General features: G+C 48.6%; 1 protein-coding gene across 2 annotated transcripts in view; it reads right to left on the reverse strand.

The window, feature by feature from the left end:
- The window catches only part of LOXHD1 (lipoxygenase homology PLAT domains 1), a 197,177-nt gene extending 194,916 nt beyond the window's left edge, over window positions 1–2,261 (reverse strand). For both annotated transcript variants that reach the window (XM_069568464.1, XM_069568462.1), the window contains exon 1: window positions 2,132–2,261. In XM_069568464.1, the coding sequence (XP_069424565.1) occupies window positions 2,132–2,261 (130 nt within the window). The remainder of the gene's footprint in view (window positions 1–2,131) is intronic.
- Between the last annotated feature and the right edge of the window lie 20,619 nt (window positions 2,262–22,880).

Raw genomic sequence — 22,880 nt, forward strand, 5'->3', positions numbered from 1 at the left:
ACGCATTGTTCTAAAGCTGAGAGGATAATCGGGACAGTGCAGGCAAAGCTCAGAATGTGACTACGGTCAGCACCATCCACATTCATCATCCCATCCTGCGGCTGACTGCAGAGTCAGTAGGTGCATGCCTCTTAGGAATGTCACGGGGCACTCACCTCGGCTTGCTCTTCTCTAGCTATGTTTAGCACAGTCAAGATGGGGCAGTACAAGGGCAAGGACCAGCCAAACCAGCAAGATTCAAATCCTAACTCTGCTACTTAATAGATTTGTGACCTTAGGCACATTATTTAGCTTCCTTGTGCCTCACTTGATGCATCTGAAAAAGAAGATTTTGAGAATCCAACCTGCATCTTTGAGTTGTTGTGAAGATGAAACCAATCCACATGAGTAAAGTGCTCAGCGTGGTGCCTGATGCTTTAGATCCATGATTCTATTGAAGAGCATCCTAACCGGAAGTGGGAACTCATCTTGGGAACAGTTGAAGCTCTTGTCTTTCCTGCCTGTGACCTTGCTGAAATCACTTCAGTTCTCGGAGCCTCTGTCCTTAGCCTGAGACCAATCACACCTGCCTGGACTGTACGCGGGGATCTCGAGGATTAAAAGTGAGAATGGAAGTGGAAATGCTTTGAGCAGGATAAAGAGAAGAGGGAAGCTGTGAGCCACACTGAGGCAGGCAGAGCCCATGAACAGAAGTGGACATTGTGGCAGCTATGAAAGCTTCTCGAATGTTCTCACCAGCAGTCGTGCTGGCCAGGGTGAATCACCCCAAAGCTGAAAGTACTTATCAAGAGTGCTGCCCTAACACCTAGCCTCAATGCCCTTCTCCGCCACTGGACCGCACGTCCTGAGAAAAGGCGGCAACACTTCACTTATTCTAGGCCCCTTGTCCCTCCCCACAACCCCTGCCTCCACCCCAGGAGATGCCTGGGACATGGAGCCGGGAAAGGGGCCTTCACGGCGCCACGGCGATGACCTCCTTCTCTGAGCTTGGGACTGTGCTGGGAATAGGGTGAGGAGTCAGGACAAAGAAAGGAGGGCCCCACCCACACAGAGGTCAGGTTTGGCTGGGGAACAAGCCCTACAGATGGGGTATAATCAAGGAACTCCCAACGGATGGGGATTAAGGAGGAGCAGAATCCCACGGTGGGCACAGAATATGCATTCAGTACTTCTTTGGTGAATGAATGGGTGAATCTGGTGCTTACAGGGGGTAGTGAGCCAGTTTAGAGGGAACACCGAGAATTTAATGTCTTCAGAGATCAGGTAGGCAGCAATGATGTGTGAAACCCACTTGGCAAAATGGTAAAAAAAAAAAAAAATCTGCTTGCCAATGAGGAGATACAACAAATGTGGGTTCAATCCCTGTGTCGGGAATATCTCCTGGAGAAGGAAATGGAACCCACTCTAACATTCTTGCCTAGAACATTCCATGGACAGAGGAGCCTGGCAAGCTACAGACCATGGGGTTGTAAAAAGTCAGACAATGCCTGAGCAAACACACACATGAGTGATAAATCCACTGCCTAACAGGCATTCACAGTCAAACATTTTTTTTAATTGTAAAAGCAAAGCAAAAAAAAAAAAAAAAACACCAAAGCAAACAAAAGCCCCTTTTAAGCCAAAACTGGCTCCTGGGTCCCTAGTTCACCCCTTCTCTGGTTTACTTGACGTGAAGGTAGAGTATTTCCAAACAGCTGCCATGCGCCCCAGAGGAAAGGAAGACTAAAAGGCCAGGGCCCTGTGTCCAAAGAGCCAACTACCCTCCCCGAGTGGACCACAGCATCGCCTTGCTAAGCCCCAGGGCCCCCTCTCCGTCGGCCACAGCGGGCAGCAGCCCCGAGCCCCTGCTGAGCACGTGATGAGCGCCCAGGTCTCTTCCCACAGGCCCTTCACATGCAGGCTGCCCCGCAGAGAGCAGGCTGGAGGTACGGGAGCTGGAGAGGGTGGGCACTTCTGTTCTAGTCTGTTCTGTGCCACTGAGACTCTGTGGCCCTCAGTACAGTGGGGCCCTCGTGCATCCTCAAGGGGATGCAGTACAGACCCAACGGGATAGTCCGCAGGAAAGGGGTCGAGTCAAAGCGAGGAATGGGATCGGATGGGCCCTCCTCCCCACAGCCAGGACCCGGCAGACCTTTGGCCTTGTAGTAATCGTGCTCCAGCTCCTCCTCGTCATCTCCTGAGGCGTAGTTCAGCAGCTCCTGCTCATACAGGGCTAGGAAGTCAATGTCTTTCTTTCTCCTCTTTTTCTTCTGGGGCATCATTGTGCCGGCTGCTCCTTCCTGGCCCTCGCTGGCTCAGCGTGCCCACTCCCTGGCCCCTCCCAGGACCCCCTCTCCTTGCGCTCCTGCACACACGTTCGGGTGGGTCAAAGCCCACGCGCGTCCAGAGCCCTTCTGCTCCTTTCTCCCTGCTGGCCCCTAAACAGGACCTCAGGGCTTTACCCCAGCCCTTGCTGCCCCTGTCCCCTGTCTCTGGCTCCCTCTCCCCCGCCACCTCCTTTGCACCTGCCGTGGGCTCTCCTTGGGCCTCATGACTTATTCACCGGGACTGAGGACAGGCTGTCCTCCTTACCCCTCCTGTCCCGCCCACTCTCCTCTCTTCTTTTCATGGAGAATCAGGTGACATGAGCCCTTGGCATCTGTTTCCTACCTGGCCCCACAGCAGGGCCCCCCCCCCACCCCAGGGACAGGTGGGGCCTCCCCACTAAAGACACCCCAGTCTTGCAGCATCAAGGGCCATGATAAGATGCCCCCAGGACCTGGGGCCTTCCTGAGGCACGCAGGGCCCCAAATCAGCTGGGCCCCCGGACTCAGAGGACTCAGTTTCTCTCTATTATTTATGACCTCTGCTCATCTTACAAGGCAGGCAAAGTTCTAACTGGGTCCTTCTCAACCTCTCCGCTTTCATCTCCTTGAGAAGAGGCCATTCAGCCAGGAGAGACCTGCTGCTCTGATGAACACTCAGACCACCCACAAGGCGCTTCCTGAGTCCTGAGTTCCTACAGCTGAAGCCAAGGATGCTGGGGAAGCCCACAGAGTCCTAGGTGACCCCCGACAGGCTGGCAAAGTCGACCAGCATCTGTTCTAACAAGAGCTTTCCATTTGCCTGTATCATCCTCTGCACCTTGCAATGAAATAGTAGAAACCCTGAGCGCCCACCCAGATGCCTGCCCCTCTCAGCCCTCACCTTCCCTGCAGCCCCAATGTGGGGTTCTGAGTCACAGCAAGAGGACCAGAGGCCCCTCCCCATCCCTGGTCAGCAAGAAAGTTTCCCTTAGGGCCACTAGACCCCTCTTCTTTGCTGATTTTATTAAGATTTTATTAAGATTTCTTACAGCCTGAATTGTAAAATGTCTATGTAAATCCTGAAATGCTGGAAGTTTTCAGTCCACTTGGAACTTTCATCCCTCTCTCTGGCTGTGCAAGGTCATCAGATAAAACTAAGGTCATAAGACAAAACTGGTATGCCTACCACCTCCTAGCTGTGCAGCTTGGATAAGCCAGTCTCCCCATCTGTAAAAGGGGGAGCACGATTCACTAAAATCCATCGAACACTTGGAGAAAGTGCTCAGTCAGCAGAAGCCTCTGGAACACAGTAGAAGCTTAATAAACATTCATGACTCAGGAATCCTCTCTTATTTTGCATGGCAGGGATGGGGGTGGGGAGGGGGGGTTTCAGTGATGCTTCATTATCATCTCAGTTTGTCCCAGAAGCTCTCCTTCAGGTCCCATTTGCAAGGACGAACCCCAGTGTCCGTCCTCTGTGGGTCCCAGCCCACAGTAACACATCAGAGACACTAATGAACAGATGAAACAGCCAGTTTCCTGAAGACTGTCCTGCAAGGCCCTGTCTACTTGACACCCCTCCCCTGCCTCTCCCAGCCTTGAGCTCTGTGGGGGCAGGGACAATGCCCCATTGCTCACTGTATGCCCCTTGCTCACTGCTAGGCTCCCAGTACCTATAAGATGCCTGGCACACTACCGGCTTTGGTACCCGCTTGCTCAGTGAATGAATGGATGCTCAGTGGATGGATGAACAGATGACAGGCAGATCTACAAAGCAGCTAGAAGGAAAACAGAATAGGCTGAAAAGAAAACACACTTTACATGACATGTTTGTAAAGTGAATGTTCCAGAACCAATACCGTTCTGAGAGCACGTTTGGCCTGGAGAAGAGGACATTTTGAGGGTCTACAAATGTGAGTGATTGTCTAGACTAAGGCTGAAAGGGCAGCCTTACAACTGCGGGTGATTAAAGGCGGGTTTCAACTCAAAAAGAAGGATGGGACGCTGAGTGCTGCCTAGGGTGACCGCGTCACAGAGATGCGAGGGCAGCTGGCATTGCTTGTCTACTGACAGCAGGGGGCACTCCAGGAGCCTTTGGGGGTTTGGGCTGGCAGACTCTCAGTCCAGTAGCCACAACATTCTGTGACATGGAGTGGCAGGCACCTGGGGATGGTGGAGGAGCCAAGACAGGCCACCCAGGTAGGATTAACAGGCTTCCAGCCCAAGGGCGCTCAGCCCCCACGGCACACTAGAGTCACCTGGAGAATTTGTAAAGGCTGCTGCCTGGTTGTCCCAGAGACCCTGATTTACTCAGTCTGGGGCAGAGCTTGGGCAGTCGAGTCCTCAAAGCTCCCGGGTGATGCAGGACATCCGACAGCAGTCAGCACGCACATCCCTAACCAGACCCTGGGGCGGCTTTGTGTTTTGGAGCCACCCCAGTGGCTCAAGGGGACTTTCCAGCTGCTCCAGTGGTTAAGATTCTGGGCCTCCAATGCAAAGGATACAGGTTCGATTCCTGGTCAGGGAACTAAGATCCCACATGTGCTGATAAATGAATAAATGTCTGTTTCCCTGGTGGCTCAGCTGGTAATGAATCTGCCTGCAGTGCAGGAGACCTGAGTTCAGTCCCTGGGTCAGGAAGATCCCCTGGAGGAGGGCATGGCTACCCACTCCAGTATTCTTGCCTGGAGAATCCCTGTGGACAGAGGTGCCTGCTGGGCTTCAGCCAGGTGGGGTTCCAAATTGTCAGACACGACTGATCAACTACGCAGGCACACACAAGTGGCTCAAGTGGTAAAGAATCCGCCTGCCAAGCAAGAGACACAGGCTCGATCCCTGGGTGGGGAAGATGCCCTGGAGAAGGAAATAGCAACCCATTCCAGTATTATTGCCTGGAAAATCCCATGGACAGAGGAGCCTGGCAGGCTACAATCCACAGGGTTGCAGAAGAGTCAGACACAACTTAGAGACTGAACAAGTCCTTACCACAGGAAGGCATCTCTGGCCCTAAACATTATCACTTAGGAAAGATCAACTTTTCTTCCACCTTCTGAACTTTCCGTCCATGTTCTGCTGGGGGACGGCCCTAGAGTCACGCCGAAGTCTGAATGAGAAAGAGGAGTGGAGTTTAAGTGTGGGTGACGCACGCCCCCTGCTGGCACTGTGTGGTTTGACCTCTGTTGTTAATTTCATATGGGGCTCTTCAGGAGATCTTTGGGACCTTAAAGATTACAGGGAAATTACTAGGGAAATATCATTTTGCGTGAGGATCTATTCAGAGAAATAAGTTAAACCGTGTTCATTTTGCATGAGGGACCATTCAAGAAAAAAATAAATTTTTATTGGAATTTTTTTCAAAGAACTGAAATCAAATATTTTTAGAGCATCCCATGTCCCTAGAACATAATGATTGAGGGAGTAGAATCTGAATCAATACCAAGTGTGGACGGGAATGTGGAGCAGCTAGAACCCTCATGCTGCTGGTGGCAGTGCAAGATGATACCATCACTTTGCAAAAGAGTTTAACACTTTCTTGTAAAGACACTTCCCACATAACCCCAAATTTCCACTCGTGGATATCTACCTAAGAGAAGTGAAAATATATGTCTACACAAGCTGCATTTGAATGTTCATAGAAGCTTTATTGATAATAACTAGAGACAACTCAGATGCCCATTGACTGGCCAAGACTGTTCAGCCATTAAAATAACGGAAGAAGAGGTGACACGTGCTGCAATACAGATGAGTCTCGAAAGCATTACTCAGAGTGAAAGAAACTGGTCAGAGTAAACTACATGCTGTCTGATCATATGCACTCAACCTTCTAGAAGTGGTGAAACTAGCCCAGTGGTTGTAGGGGGCAGGCATGAGGGAAAGGGATTGACTGGAAGGGAGGATGAGGGAGCAGTGTTTGGCTTCAGACTCCACTGTGTCTCTCACCGACCGGCCTCATCTGCTATCTTCCACTACGAAAGCTTATGTGGTGCAGTTTTGGCTACTGACTCAACGCCAGGCCCTTTGGTGGGAGGACCTGCACATGGCTGGTGGAAAAAGGTGCTCGGAGCGTGATGTGCAGACCCCCCTTCACCTTCCATCCCAGGCAGAGCCAGGGTCAATGCCAGCCTCCTCCTCCAACCTAGGCTTAGCATGAGGCCCTGAACATGGTCTTGTACATCCGCATCCTAATTAAGAACGCTGACATGCAGAGCAGACAGGGTAATTGTTGGGACTTCTGAATAAAGTAGGTGCCTGTTTATCCCATTGCCCACTGGCACGTGTGCACAAATGATGCTTGCACACGCATGATCTCACACACATGCAAAATGATCTCATTGCTCCCGGCTCCTCCCCTTTCAAGTGTATGCCCCTGCTGGCTGAATCAATTCTAAGGCTTGTCTTTGGTCAGATCACTGTCTAGTTCAAAAACCTCAGTTACATCTGAGTGCAACCAAATTTAATCAGCCAGGATGCAGGACTGCATGGAGAAGGAAATAGCACCCCACTCCAGTACTCTTGCCTGGAAAATCTCATGGATGGAGGAGCCTGGTAGGCTACAGTCCACGGGATCTCGAAAAGTCAGACATGACTGAGCGACTTCACTTTCACTTTTCACTTTCATGCATTGGAGAAGGAAATGGCAACCCACTCCAGTGTTCTTGCCTGGAGAATCCCAGGGACGGGGGAGCCTGATGGGCTGTCATCTGTGGGGTCTCACAGAGTCGGTCACGACTGAAGTGACTTAGCAGTAGCAGCAGGACTGCAAGCAATAGAAACCAACACTGGCTAGCTTAAGTTGAAAAAATTATTTACGTAAAAGGGGATGGAGGGGTTTCAGGATTTTTCAGAGGGCTAAGACCCATGCTTAGGGTCTTAGGCACCCTGGAAGGATGCCTGAGGTCATGTGGTGGTGTAAGGACCCCACTGCCACTGATGCTGGGCCAGAATAGACGCTGCTATCTTATGCCAGTTTAGAGTCTGGGGCTTGTGCATCTGATGGGCTGAGCCTAAGTGCGTGCCCACACCTTGCTGGAAAGGAGGCTGGGAAAATGAGGATTTGGCATTTTCAACTCTTACACTGGGAGCTGTGCTCTCCTCAAACTTTGGAAGGGCATTCAGATGTGGGGTTGCCAAAAGAATAACAAATGTCCCTGACATTAACGGAATTTGAGCTCTTGGAGCTGACACTGGAGGTCCTCTATAATCTGACCCAACTTCCCTCTCAGGAAACCCACATTACAGTTAGACTGAAGTTCTGTTTTCTGAACATGCCTGGCGCTCTCTTTGTGAAAGCCCTCGTCCACTCTGACACTGGAGCTGAAGTGTGCATCTTGGTACCAGTCAGCTCTTGCTACACAGCAACCACAAAACTCTCAGTGGCGTGAGCATTACATCTCACATGTCTGTGGCTCGACTGGGGTAACATCTACACTGGTCTCAACTTCAGCTCTGCATTCAGCTACAGGATCGGCTGGACGTAGGCCTCCCCTATATGCATCCAGGGAACACTCTTCTCACGGCCGTGATCGAAGGGCAGGAGGGCCACCCTGACAAGGCAAACACACTTGAGGCCTTTACTTGCATCACATCTGCTAACATCTTTGGCCAAGCCAAACAACGCACATGTCTGAGCCCAGTGTCCAGGGCTGTAAAGTTACATAACGAAGGGTGTGGACACACTGAGAGGGGTGAGAATGAGGCAAAATCTCAGTCTTGCCCAATGCCTTCTCTCTTCCACCAGACACAGATCCTTCCTGGAGGCCTGTGTATCCTCGGTGCCTTTCCAGAGTTGCTTGAATGTGACTCAACAACAGCGAGTGAATGAGTGAATTACACGTGTGTGCTGAGGGTGGGTGCAGAGCACCTACAAGATCAAGAAGAGGAGTGCTCCTTCCGGCAGCCCTGGCCCCTCCCATGGCTCCCTACCCACCACGTGTCCCTGATTTCTCATTCAGGGTACCAGCTGGTCTGGTGTCTCAAAATGAACCACCTCCTATTCTGGGAGCAGGGCGGGTGAGGCAGTGATGTGAGATCGGTGGTTTTCTTGCTTCACTGAATGTTAGTTTCCTTGGATGTTTTAGGCAAACCCCATCCCCGCTCCTCCTACCTGTCCCCATTCCCCACATCCACTCTGCTCAGATCAGCCCAAGAGGTTTTACTTACAAATGAATCAGATTGTGTCACCCCCCGCATATATGCTCCAATGGCTTCTCATGCCCTTAGAATAAAATCCTAATCCCTCCTTCAGGCCTGCAGACTCTCTCCTCCTCACCCCATCCCCAAGCCCACCCCGCCTCCCCACTCTCCAGCCAAGGTGGCTCCAGCCCACACCATTTCCAACCACTCCTCCTCCTGTCCTGATCAAAAAGCACACACACACCCATTGTCAACCCCTTAGAGCACATCTCTGTATCCTGTTGCTTTTGGATGGAATAGGGTGTATATATATATATATACATATATATATATATATGTATATATATATATATAAGATTTTTTTGGTATCCATTCAGCCACTCTATGTGTTTCTATTGGAGCATTTAGTCCATTTATATTTAAAGTAGTTATTGATAGATACATATTTATTGATATTTTGTCCTCTGCTTTAGGGTTGTTTTTATAGTTCCCGTTTTCCCTTCCTCCTCATTTTGTTCTCTTCTCTTGGAATCTGGTGACTACCTTTAGTGCTACGTTTAGATTCCTTTCTTTTTTTGTGTATCTATTTTAGGTTTTTGGTTTGTGCTTACCATGGTCTATGGTTCATATATAACAACACAGATAGGTAGATAGATAGTTAGATAAATAGATAATAGAAATAGATATGGATCATATATATTAATATATAATTATTTTAAGTTACTGAGTTCTTTAGTTGTAACACATTCTAACAACCCTACTGTTACTCTCCCTTCCACGTTTAATGATTTTGATGTTATATTTTATAATTTTGGTTTTGTATATCCCTTAACTACGTATTGTGGATATAGATTATTCTATCACTGTTGTTTTTAGACCATCTTACTTGCTTTATAAGGGATTGATTTACTGTCTATACTGTTTGTTTGCTTTCACCAATGAGACCAATGGGATTTTTATTTTCATAATTTTTATATTTCTTGTAGTCTTTTCTTTTCTGCTTAAAAAAACCCCTTCAACATCTCTTACGACACAGTGGTAAAGAATCCGCTTGTCCACGCAGGAGACACAAGAGATGTGGGTTCAATCCCTGGGTTGGGAAGATTCCCTGGAGTCTTGTCTTTCTAGGTAAGAATACTCCTGTATTCTTGCCTGGAAAATCCCATGGACAGAGGATCCTGGTGGGCTACAGTCCATGGGGTCACAGCTGCTAAGCTGCTAAGTCCCTTCAGTCATATCCGACCCTGTGCGACCCCATAGATGGCAGCCCTCCAGGCTCCCCCGTCCCTGGGATTCTCCAGGCAAGAACACTGGAGTGGGTTGCCATTTCCTTCTCCAGTGCATGAAAGTGAAAAGTGAAAGGGAAGTCGCTCAGTCATGTCCGATTCTTCACGACCCCATGGACTGCAGCCCACCAGGCTCCTCTGTCCCTGGGAGTTTCCAGGCAAGAGCACTGGAGTGGGTGCCACTGCCTTCTCCGTGGGGTCACAGAGTTGGACATAACTGAGCATGCATTCACATGGTTTAACATTTCTTATAAAGTTGGTTTAGTGACACTGAACTGTTAAGCTTTTGTTGATCTGTAGAAATCCCTCTCTCCTTCAAACCCGAATGAAAGACTTGCTAGACAGACTTTTCTTGGTTGTAGAGGTTTTTCCTTTCACAGGTTTAATATGTTGCTCCGCTTCTTTGGGCGTGTAATGTTTGCTTTGAAAAGTCAGTGATATGGTGGTTCCCTTGTACATAACGAGTCGCTTTTCTCTTGCTGCCTTTACGATTCCCTCTTTATCTTTACTTTTTGCCATTTCAATTATACTGTATCTTGACGCGGACCTCTTCAGATTCCTCTTGTTTAGGACTCTCTGTGCTTCCTGGAACTGGATGTATGTTCCCTTTCACAGGGTATGGAACTGTCATTTCTTCCTGTTATCTGTCGCTTGCTCTCATCTCCTTCTGGAACCCTTTGTAAAGTCAGCATGCTTGATGTTATCTCATAGGTCTCTTAAACTGCCTTCATGGTTTTTTTTTCCTTTTAAAAAAAAATTTATTATCATTGTTATTTTTTTTACTTTACAATATTATCTTGGTTTTGCCACACATCAACATGAATCCGCCACGGGTGTACATGTGTTCCCAATCCCGAACCCCCCTCCCACCTCCCACCCGACACCATCCCTCCGGGTCATCCCATTGCACCAGCCCCAAGCATCCTGCACCCTGCATCGAACCTAGACTGGCGATTTGTTCCTTATATGATATTATACATGTTTCAATGCCATTCTCCCCAATCATCCCACCCTCGCCCTTTCTCACAGAGTCCAAAAGACTGTTCTGTACATCTGTGTCTCTTTTGCTGTCTCTCATACCATTACCATCTTTCTAAATTCCATATATATGCATTAGTATACTGTATTGGTGTTTTTCTTTCTGGCTTACTTCACTCTGTATAATCGGCTCCAGTTTCATCCACCTCATTAGAACTGATTCAAATGTATTCTTTTTAATGGCTGAGTAATACTCCATTGTGTATATGTACCACAGCCTTCTTATCTATTCATCTGCTGATGGACATCTAGGTTGCTTCCATGTCCTGGCTATTATAAACAGTGCTGCGATGAACATTGGGGTACACGTGTCTCTTTCAATTCTGGTTTCCTTGGTGTGTATGCCCAGCAGTGGGATTGCTGGGTCATAAGGTAGTTCTATTTCCAGTTTTTTAAGGAATCTCCACACTGTTCTCCATAGTGGCTGTACTAGTTTGCATTCCCACCAACAGTGTAAGAGGGTTCCCTTTTCTCCACACCCTCTCCAGCATTTATTGCTTATAGACTTTTGGATCACAGCCATTCTGACTGGTGTGAAATGGTACCTGATTGTGGTTTTGATTTGCCTTTCTCTGATAATGAGTGATGCTGAGCATCTTTTCATGTGTTTGTTAGCCATCTGTATGTCTTCTTTGGAGAAATGTCTCCATGTTTTTAAAATTCTTTTTCTTTTTTTGTTCAGCATGAATGATTTCCACTGCTCTGTCTTCCAGTTCACTGATCCACTCCTCTGTATCATCTAATGTACTTCTGATTCCTTCTAGTATATTTTTATTTGTTATTATATTCTGCAGTTCTGTTTGGTTCTTCTTTACATTTTCTAATTCTGTTAAAATTTTCACTGTGTGTATCCATTCTTCTCCCAAGTTCATTGAGCGTTTTTAGTTTTTACTTGAAACTCTTTATCAGATATATGGCGATATCAGATTATCTCCACTTTGCTAAGTTATTCTGTGGTTTTACCTTTTAATTTATTGGGAACATATTCCTCAGCCCCTTCATTTTGCCTAATTCTCTGTGCTTATTTCTACGTATTAAATAGGTCAGCTATGTTTCCCAGTCTTGGAGAAGTAGCTTTCTGTAGGAGACGGCCTCTGCGGCTCAGCACCATGCTGCCCCCTGGTCACCAGAGCTAGATGCTTCAGGGATGCTCCCCATGTGTGTTGTGTGGGCCCTTCTTTGTGGTGGGATCAACTACCATGGGCATGCTGGTAGGCTTGTCTGGACTCTGGCAGCCAGTTGACTGCAGGGATCTGCCTTGCATGGTGGCAACCAGCCTGCTGATGGGCAGGGCCAGGTCCCAGGGCAGTTAGCTGCATGACTCAGTGAGATCTTGGGGTTGTGGCCAGCCCCCAGTGGATGGGGGCCTTGTCCTGCTGGTGGGTCAGCACCCAGCGCTTACCCAAGCCAGGTGGAGCACTCCAAAATGGTGCTGCAGGTGCCAGGTGTTTTTGCAGTAGGACAAACTCACAGCAATGGTTGTTGCCATCATCTCCATCTCAAGGGGAAGTCCAAGTGGCTTCCTGCCTCTCTAGGAGGCTCCTTAAGCTCAGCAAGTGTGTCTGCTCCAGGCTCTTTTCAAATTACTGCCTCTGTTCAGTTCAGTTCCGTTCAGTCGCTCGGGCGTGTCCAACTCTTTGCGATCCCACTGCCTCTGTGCCAGGACTCAAATCATATAAGATTTTATGTGCACCTTTTAAGAGTGGAGTCTGTTTTCTACAGTCTTCTGGCTCTCCCCTAGGCAAGCCCCACTGGCCTTCAAAGCCAGACATTCTGAGGGCTCATTTTCCCAATTTAGGGTTGAATTGGGGAGCCCAGTGTGGGACTTGAACCCCTCACAACTTGGGGAGAACCTCAGCAATAGTGATTATCATCCCTCCATTTGTGGGTCACCTATCCAGAGATGTGGGTCTTGACTATACTCATCTCTGCCCCTCGTACCCATATCATTGCTCCTTCTTATATCTTTAGTTTCAGGAAATCTCTTCTGCTAGTCTTCAAGTCATGCTCATAGATAGTTGCTCTGAAAATAGTCATAATTTCGGTGTGCCCCGGGGTGGGGGTGAGCTCAGTGTCTTCCTACTTGCCACCTGGCCACATCTTTCAGGAATTTTTCCAGTGTTAATCTGACCATGTCCTCCTCCTCCTTAAAATCCTCCAAGGTCTACTTAATTCTTCTAGAATCAAAATCAAAGTCATTAACTTGGCTCACCTCTTCCCCACAGGGTCTTGCCTCCATCCGGCCCTCTAGCCTTATCTCTCCCATTCCCTAACCTTGCAAAAGCCTTCCCCCAGGGTCCCAAGCTTTCTCCCCATCCAGGACCTCCTATCTGGACTTTCTTCCCCTACAACTTCACCTCACCTTTCCCCCAGTTAACCCTTCCTTATCCTTCGGTTCTCATCTCAGTGTCTCTGCTCCAGTGGAGTGCTCTCTGGGCTCATCCTTGGGTCAGGGAGATGTGCTGAACATCCTGCAATACCGCATGCTCCTTAGAAGCACTGTCTACAGTTAAACTTTGAATTGTGGAGTTTTTGGTTACCTCTATTGCTCTGGCATGCAGAAGGCAATGGCACCCCACTCCAGTACTCTTGCCTGGAAAATCCCATGGACGGAGGAGCTTGGTAGGCTGCAGTCCGTGGGGTCACTGGGAGTCGGACACGACTGAGCGACTTCACTTTCACTTTTCACTTTCATGCACTGGAGAAGGAAATGGCAACCCACTCCAGTGTTCTTGCCTGGAGAATCCCAGGGACAGGGGAGCCTGGTGGGCTGCAGTCTATGGGGTCACACAGAGTCGGACACGACTGAAGCGACTTAGCAGCAGCAGCAGCAGTGCTCTGGCAAGACTCTACATCCTGTAAACGCAAAGATGGTACATGCATTTGTTCATCTTTGTATTCCCAAATCCTCAAGTCACCTAGCCCAAAGTAGGGGTGCAAGAAATGATTATTCAGTGAAGGAATGAAGTGACAAATAGCATGAATCTATTAAAATAGCTATTAAAATCTATTAAATAGCATGAATTTATTAAATAAATGAACTACAATTAACTTCTGTCCCCCCAGCTCATTGGTTCATTCACTCATTTATTCAAAAATACATACTGAAGTCCTATTTCCCTGACCCTCAGCTGTTTTTCTTCCTATAACAGACAGTACTCAGGTCTCAGGGCTAACCCTCGAACAGTACCCTTAGGTTCCACCGTTGCTTGTTTGAGCATCTGGCATTTTACAATGGTAATAAGGAAGGTTTAAATATCTTTCAGCTGGTATGGAAGTTCTTTTCTGGGAGGAGGGGAAGGTAAAAGGTGAGCTGAGATCCAGGCTCTGCAGGAAACCAAGCACACAGAGAATGTTTAAGCAAGTCCAAATAAAAATAGTAGAAACGTATTCTCTATTGATAGAGAGTTGGGGAGTCAGAATATGAGGCCAAAAAAGGGCAAGGAGAGGTTTGGCCAAATAGGTGGGCTAGGACCACATGAAGTATTCCCACTGGGAGGCTGGCCAGTGGGTTAGCCAGAGGACACCCAACATTACGTTTGAGATTGCTTGCTTGGAATGTCGTCCATCCCTTTCCCATCTTCTCCCACATCACTCTGGAATGCACTGTATGATCATTGATGTCAAGGGAAGGTCTGCATATAATCTAGGTGATTAAGGGATATAAAACAGGAACATGCTCAAAAACTCTAAAGTCTAGAGACTGAGGAGGTCATGAAAATACCAGCCCCTGAGAGCTTGCAGAAATCAGAGGAAAGGTTTTGCACTTTCTCCAAAATGCATATTTGTGAAATCCAAACAGTCTTATCTACATCTCATAAGGCAGGCCAGACCCAGCCAGTTTGTACATGAATTTTTTAAAATTTATTTAACATAATCCTATTCCAAACACACTCATGGATAGCAGCATTGAAAGAACAAATTTTTTTTTTTTTTAATGAAAGGGTAATTCCTTTGCTGTGACTCCAGACCTTGACAGAGTAAGTTTGCTTAAAGAAAAACAAGTCTTTTTAGCTAATGGGTCTGTTTCTAGGTGTTAGCACAACTCAGATCCCATCTTCCCCCCACCCCACCCACTCACCCCTCTGCCCTTAACCCCCACCCCACCAGCCCATGGGGACCCTCCTTCCTTAGAGGAAGTCTGCAGTCTTCTCTCTTTTTGTCCTGCTCCCTGTATACTGTCAATTCAGCACTCCACCCAACTTGGTCTGGGTCTGGTCTCTGAGCCCTTCTTAAGCCCCCCTGCTTAGATTGCCACTCTTGGCAGACACAGAGATGCCAATGCTGCCCAAAGATGAGCCCCGGGCAGCCATGCCTTCCTCTCTAGAGCTGGCAGCCTCCCGCATTGAGCTGTGCTGCATCAGCCTGGTCCAGCCCAGTCCCCAAACACGCACACACACAAGGCCACAGCCAGAGAAATCTGCACTAGATGAACCACTTGACTGGTTTTATTGGGTGGAATTGAGGGCTTTTCAAACACATTGACAGATACAAATTACCATGATTACGTCTCAGACGTTAAGTCACAGTCACCACTTCAGGATCACTCAAGGACAGCCACACACAAGCTAGAATGAGGCTGCAAGAGTTTCTAATGAATCCCTGCTCCTCAGCAAAATTTGCATGAAAATAATGACTGCGACCTCATCTTCCCAACACTCTGGAGGGGCACAAAGCGTTTCTCTCCAGGACAAACAGTGGGAGCAAATCAACCAGAGCAAGAGAGAGATTTTTTTTTTTTTAAGCAATGCTCCAGCTCCACGTCCATGCAGCCCAGCAAACGGCATCTCGGTTTCCCTTTCCTCCTTCAGTGGGAAAGGCTCTGTGGAGCGCAGTGAAGTGTGATGTGGCTCTTGGGAGAGGAAAGCATGGGGGGATGGGTTTGAGGAGCATGTGGAGGTCACATCCGCACGGCCACTTCATCTTCACGCACAGGAGGCCACGCAGGGGCGAGTTGCCGCCGCCAGCCCCACGGGAGCACTCCACTGGCTGCCTTCCCGTAAACTCCCAGAAACCAACATCGAGCCTTGGAGCATGTGGCTGTCGGGACAAGGTTTCCACAGCTCCCTCGTGGACCCCCATCATCTGTCTTGCCTTCACTTGGGGAGCCAGGTGGCAGAGGTTTGACTCCAAGCTGTAGCACTGGACGACTTCTTATACGCGCATTGAGTTAATGTGTGAGTTTAAAAAATACATATACATTTACATATATTTCACAGTTCATACAATACAGCTTTGAAGAAGAGTTATGGCTTTCTGAAGAGAGGTTAGTTGGGTCCAAGAAGGGAACTGGGAGGCCTCGAAGACCCTGTTGCACCCATAAAACATGTGTGCAGAGTGTGGAAGCCTCAGGGAGGCCACCTGCCCCCCAAAATAAACTTGGGAAGAGGGACTTGCTCAGAAGCCAGTAGAGGCTGAGGGTCCTGTGGAGGAGGTGCAGGAAGGCTGGCAGGAGCTGTCACTTGGGACACCCCAGCCCCCCACAAACCAGCACAGCAATGGGGGCATCACTGGATCGACTGCCAACCACCTCCTCACACCTGCTGTGCTCAGGCCTGTGGCCTTGGCTGACCCTCTGCCAAGTAAAACTGCCACCCTCTCACCCCACCAGGTACAGCTCCGAATGCTGGGGGCCCCGAGATAAAAGAATACCAAAGAGGACCCTCCCCACAGATGCTGGGCAGGGTCTGCAGCCAGCGGTAAGCCCCAGGCCTGAACCTGACTCCAGTCAACCGGATAACCCAGAGGGAAGAAAACAGAAGGGCCTCAGGGTGGGAGCAAGACAGGGCCACCTCCCCCTGCCCGTTGGGGAGCTTGGGTACCCTACCAGGGTTCCACCAGCATTCTGTGCGACCTGGGACACACCTCTGTCATCTTCCCCGGCCTCGATCCAGTCTGCAGGCCGCTCACTGCCTTTCCCTCCTCCTAGGAACCAGCGAGGGCTGGTGAGAAAATGGGGGATGAAGCTGTGTAGAAAGCAGAAGTGTTCACTTTCACAGGAAGACGACCAAATAGGCCTGTTCTTAAATTCACAAATAAATCCAGGCTTAGTCACTGCAGAGCTGGCCCTGGCCCGAGCTGAGATGCAGATCCCCTCCCACGTGCAGCAGAGACACCACAGGTGGAAGCAGAGGACACCCGGCCACCACCGCCAGCCCTGCACGCCCCCTGCAAGGCGGGACAGCGGAAGGGGTGCCCTTCACCCTCCACCTTGCGGGCGGAGGCAGCAAATGTCAGAGAGAAACTAAGTCTCAAAGAGTGAGTTTACCCAGCTCATGAATCTTGTGTGATCAGATAATGAACTTGAACTTCACCAACCTGAACTTCAAGATAACTGAGGGCTAATCCTTTAAGCACCAAGATTTCGATAAATGTGTTTCAAGTGCTTGGGGATGGAAATAATTCCAAGTGGATAAAGCGATTCTCTGCCTCCTTAAACACAGTCTACTGAACGTTCTTTGAGCATTTTCGTATCTCTGCATGGCTGTGGACACCACAGGATGGGCTGCTGTGAGGGGTTATTTGTGGCCCTTGGGGTTGTTACTACATATTGGCCCCTGCACTAAATAGCATCAGATCACTTGGTATTTTCTGAGATGTATAGCTTTGGTCTTTTTAATGCCATTATGTTAGTCTATTAGCTGCCGCTTCTTGCTAAATCTAGCACCTGTTGTCATTCTCTTAATTTGCTTTATTATTAGAAACCAGAATTAAGTTCACTGGAATTGAATTTAAAATTAAATTCCATGAATGCAATGCCATGAGGGATTTGCTGTTAGCAAGATGTTTGGTCTTTGATACAGAACTTTATAGCATCTACTACGGGGGCTCAAAATTAATTCTCCTTCACCAGAGTCCCCACCTGCCTGAGGCTGAGTAAACTTGCTGGGTAAGTGGCCCTGGGAAGTTAGGTGTGCTTTGACCTTGTTTCGAAAAAAAAAAAAAAAAAAAAAGCAATTATTTCCTCCTTTAACAAATCTTTAAGATGTTCAAGGTTTCTCATACATTTTGCAGCTGAATGTGAAATTGTGAGCTGCCACAGTGATAAAGGGCTCTCCAGGGCCACGTGACTGTGGATATCCTCAGGAGGAAGGGCCAAGGGACTGGCCTCTAGTTGGAGGCAGAAGAGAATGAGGCAGGATCTCGGCACTAGCTCACTGGTTTCAACTTGAGCCTTTTCTAACAGAAGCTGGGAGAGGAAGGAGGAGCATAAGGCAGGTGTGAACCCTGGGTCACATCAACCCATGTCTGTGGGATGCTGCCTCATCCCCACCTTGTTTGTTTTCCACGGGCATGGTGGGCAGAGCGCCAGGCCCGGCTTTGTGTTCAAGAGAGCACTGTGATGCCCTGATCTTATCCCAGCACTCATCACAGGGAGACCCTCACCTGGACACAGGCTGGTCACCAACTCCAGAGACGCCAGCCTCTTAGTGCTAATCCCCAAATGCATCCCTACTCTAGGAACAGATGAATCTTAATTCAAGCACACGCCGAGCCTCCTAACTCTGGGAGAGGAAATCTAGTTAATTTTGCTTTAAAAAGATTTCATAATGTCTATTTAAAGGTTGAAAATGTTCAGAAAAAGAGCTGCTTGATACCTTGAAGAAGTCTCAAGCCTGAATCAAGGCTCCCAACCACTAATCAGGAAACAAATGCCAGCAGAGTAGGGCTGAGCCAGTTACAAGATCAGTGCTCCTCAAAGTGTGGTTCCCAGGACCAGCCTCAGCATCACTTAGGAAGTGGCAAGGAAGCTCCCTGCCATGCTCACCAAATCAGACTCTGGGGAGAGGCCCAGGAACCTGTGAGCTCTTCGAGTGATTCTGACACAGGTTTAAGTTTGGGAGATGCCAGGCCAGAACAGTGGTTCTCAGTCTTGGCTGCATAGTAGGGTCATCTGGAGAATCAGAAAAGCCCTCAGGTCACACCTCAGACCAACTGGATCAGAACTTCAGGGGGCAAAGTCCAGGCACAAGTAGCTCTTAAAAGTTCTCCAGATGACCACACGCGCTGCCAAAACAGAGACCCTCGGCCTCTGCGCAGTAGATTCACTTAAGAGATTTTTTAAAATAAGAATATGGGGCCCTGTCCCCAGGCCAAGTGAATCAGATTCTCTGGAAAAATGAGGATCTGGCATGGGTTGCTTTATAAAGATCCCTGGGTGACTTCACTGTGTACACAAGGTTAAAGACCACGATTCTAGAGAAAATAACACTTTTACCCTAAAGTTGAACAAGTCATTTAGTTGAAGGAAATGAGTTACTTGGTTGCCAAGGAAACCATCCCCCTACTGAAAAGAGAGACAGTCACTGATTTCTGGCTTTTGTACCAAGAGCTAAGTCATGGTAATGTATGTATGTCTCTCTCCCTCTCCCTCTCTCGTTAAAAAAAGAAAAGCAGGTTCTCAGAAGAGACCATGCAGGAGAAATATCTATAGACTTGTAGAGCTGAGCAGAGCTATTGCCTCTCAGGACACTGGCTGGCCAGGACAGCTGAGTCAAGCTAGCAGAGTGAGACAGGGTCTGCTCTGACCCTCAGCAAAAGGTGCTAAGGTTGTCAGAAGCCAGGGAACAACCAAGGGCCCAGGACAACTGTTCCAGGCAAAAATTAAAATCAGAATCCTATCATAGGGACACTGAAAACAGTTCAAGTCATTTGAGAACAGATCATACCTAAGAGATTCTTTTATATGAAATAAGCCAGTCACAAAATAGTCAGACACGCTATGATTCCATTTATGTGAGGGACCTAGAGTAGACAAATCCAGCGAGATAGAAAGGATGATGGCTGCCAGGAGCTGGGGGAGGGGGAAGTGAGGAGTTGTTCTTTAATGGGTATAGAGTTTTAGTTTTACAATAACTACAACAAAAAAACAGTCTAGAGATTGGTTACACAACTTAACACTACTGAACTGTACACTTAAAATGGCTAAGATGGTAAATCTTATGTATATTTTACCCACCATTGAAAAATGGAAAAATCACTGATAATGTCTAGGCCAAAACAGATTTCATAAATGTAAGAGATTACTAAGCAGTCAATTTCTATTGTGAATTTAATAGTGGATTATATTTTATATTCATATTTCTAAAACACACCAAAGTTTAGCTGTGTGTCAGATGCTTGCTTTTGCTCTTTGATCGCTTAAGACTTCAGCCTGAATTTCAAGTCAGACACCATCACTCACCTGGCAGTAGCCACTGACCCACAGTGCAGAGCCCAGTTCTCCAGCAGATACAGGCTCCAAGACGACCTGGAGAGCCCGGCTGGTCTTGGAGTCACAATGCTGGTTGCCCCGCATCACCCCTCTCCCCCAGGTTCTGAGTCTGGAGGCAGGGGGTTGAACAAGCACTTAGGGGATTCTGACACAAGTGATCTACAGTCTATGCCTTGAAGAACATGTCACTTTATCACAGTGCCTTGTAGGATGTAATCAACCTCCTTAGACTGGCCTGGCTTGACCAGCCCTCTAAAGAACAAGAGAACAGGCATACCATGAGCATTGGCACACCCCAAGCCTGGCCTCATCCGGTCATAAGCCACAGTCAGCCTCCTCCTTAGAAGGGTGCCCGGGTTACTGGGAGAGAGGCCAGGGTGTGTGCTGAACTCAGGGCTGCACCAGCCCCCTTCCAAGAGAGACCCCCAAGCTCCTGACCTTCCACTGGGCATCTGGACCTTCCACTGGGCATCTGAAGCAGACATTTTTGCTAAGCTCAGCTCATTTGTTTCCCAGCCAATAAACACAGCACTTTCCACTCGTTCTTGAGACATTATTGATTACTCCTTTGTATACTGCTACCCGGTCTGTACCTCAACATAGCAATTTAAGATTCTGACAGATCTCTATGGTTTTGAAGGAGGGAAGGGAAAAAGAAAATCTTTCCACGTTTTGCTTAAACTAGAGAGAGTTGGTGAATAGGCAAGAAGCAGATGAGGAAGAAGATTATAATAGTGTGTTAGTTGCTCAGTCGTGTCCGACTCTTTGAGACCCCATGAACTGTAGCCCACCAGGTTCCTCTGTCCACAAAACTCTCAAGGCAAAAATACTTGAGTGGGTTGCCATTCCATTCTCCAGGGGATCTTCCCGACCCAGGGATTTAATGCAAGATTACAATGGAAGGAGGCAAAGAGAAGGCAGCAGAGACTAGGTGATGGAGCCAGCAAGCAACCACAGCAGGGACCTACACCCCAAGCTCCCCAGAGGCAGGTGGGGGCGTCTGTACAGCACAGTGCTTCTCACATGCAAGGTGCCAGGCAAAACAAATAATCATCATCAAGGGAGGACTCTCTTAAGCTGACAGTTACATGTTACTCAGTTTATTAGTGGGGTCTCCTGAACCACTGGAACTCACTGGCTGATCAGAGACCCCACTGCTATAGTTAACAGGTGGCTCTGCCAGTGCTGGGGACACCAAGAAGAACCAGACACACTGCCTTCTCCTAGGGAAAGGACAGCCCTCGGCCAAGGACATAGGCACACCCATGGTGGTGTGCTGTGAGGATGTCCTAACAGGAGTCAGTGATGGTTCCTGCAGAAGCGCAGAGAGTGCTCAGCCTAGGTTCACAAAGGGGAAGAGGTGGGGACCCTCACCTGACATTACCTGCACAAGTGGTGGGGTAAAGGGAAGGAGCGAGGAGGTAAGGGCCATTTCAGGCACTGCCAACAGCTTGTGCAAAGCTGCAGCACCTGGGGGAGTCCTGGTGGGATGATGGGGGCAGGAGGGTCTCTGGGAAGGTGAGGGAGCCAGCTTGGGACAACCGCTGCATGTCTGGGTAAAGGAATCTGGACTATATGGTATAAGCAGGCAATGGGCTCCACCAAAGGTGTTTCCAGAAGGTAATTCTCTAGAAGCAGAATGATCAGTCAGAGGGCCTGAGTTGGGGCAGTGGCAGAAGGAATGTATGGAGGGAATGAATTCAAGGGATGTTTATGAGTTGGAATTGATACAATCTGGTGAACAAACAGAAAGCGAAGGAGGAAGGAGAACCAAAAGAGACCCAGGTTTGGGACTGAGGGGCCAGTGATGAGGCAGAGCCATTCAGCGGGGGAAGGAGGAAGAAGGAACCTGTTCTCTGGGTGTCTAGTTTGTGTTGGCACTGTGCTAGGCATCGTGCAACCCTGTTCCACAGCTGGTGTCCTGGCCGAAACCTCAGATGATGAATCAGAGCTTCCAGAGGGCGTTGGCAGCTCCCCCAAAGTCACCAGTAAGTGGGGGGGATGTGACTTTGAATCCAGATTGTCCTTTTAACTGTGCCAGTTGAGGGCACATTGAACAGGTTTTAACTATACCAGCTGAGATGTTGAGCAGCTACAGGCACTCAGACAGCCACAGTGAGGGTGTTTCTGAGGCTCCGAAGGAGAACTGGCCTCCAGGTAAGGGATGTAAGATGCAAGGACAGGAGAGGTTTGAGGCTGTGAACAGATGCAGTTTCTGAAGGAACACTCCTAATAAGAGAAGAGAACTCTGAGGAAGCTTCACAAAAGATGGGTCAACAAAGGAGCCTGAGAAAGAGCAGAGAGGCAGGAGGAAAGTCAGGGTAAAGTGGTTTCTTATCAAAAAAAAAAAAAGGAAGAGAAGACTCAAAAGACCAGTGAAGCCACTCACCCCCGTCACATGGATGCTGAGGAATGAAGCCTGACATGGGTCTACTGCTTTAGCAATTACAATCATTCTGCCAGCCTTCAGGATTCAGGACCAATGCCTGCATGGCCTGGTGCTCCTCTTGCAATACTTGTCCCTGAGCCCAGATTTGCCAGTACTCAGCTCAGCCCCTACACATACCTGGGGGACTCAGTTCAGCATCTGGACATGCCCACCAGACCATAAGCTCTGGGAGGGCTGGGGGCTAATACTCTGCTCATCACTAGCTCAAAGGCCCCTAGCCAAATGCCCCGCACAAAACGAGTGCTCAGTAACGATTTGCTGAATACCTGACTGAAGCCAGCTCTGTGTCGTCCCTCAGCTGTCAGGTAGCTCTGCCCTTGCTTCCTCCCTACACTCAGCAGAACTGAGGGTGATGGACTGTCTGCGGCACCAGGCGATTAGTGGGCAGAGCTGCCATGGCAGCATTTCAAAAATGGTCTCAGAGGCTGCATCTGACCTTGAGCCACCTTCCTTTTTGCTTGGCTAAGCACAGAGTC

Source organism: Ovis canadensis, chromosome 23, assembly GCF_042477335.2.
Source record: "Ovis canadensis isolate MfBH-ARS-UI-01 breed Bighorn chromosome 23, ARS-UI_OviCan_v2, whole genome shotgun sequence".
Taxonomy (NCBI): domain Eukaryota; kingdom Metazoa; phylum Chordata; class Mammalia; order Artiodactyla; family Bovidae; genus Ovis; species Ovis canadensis.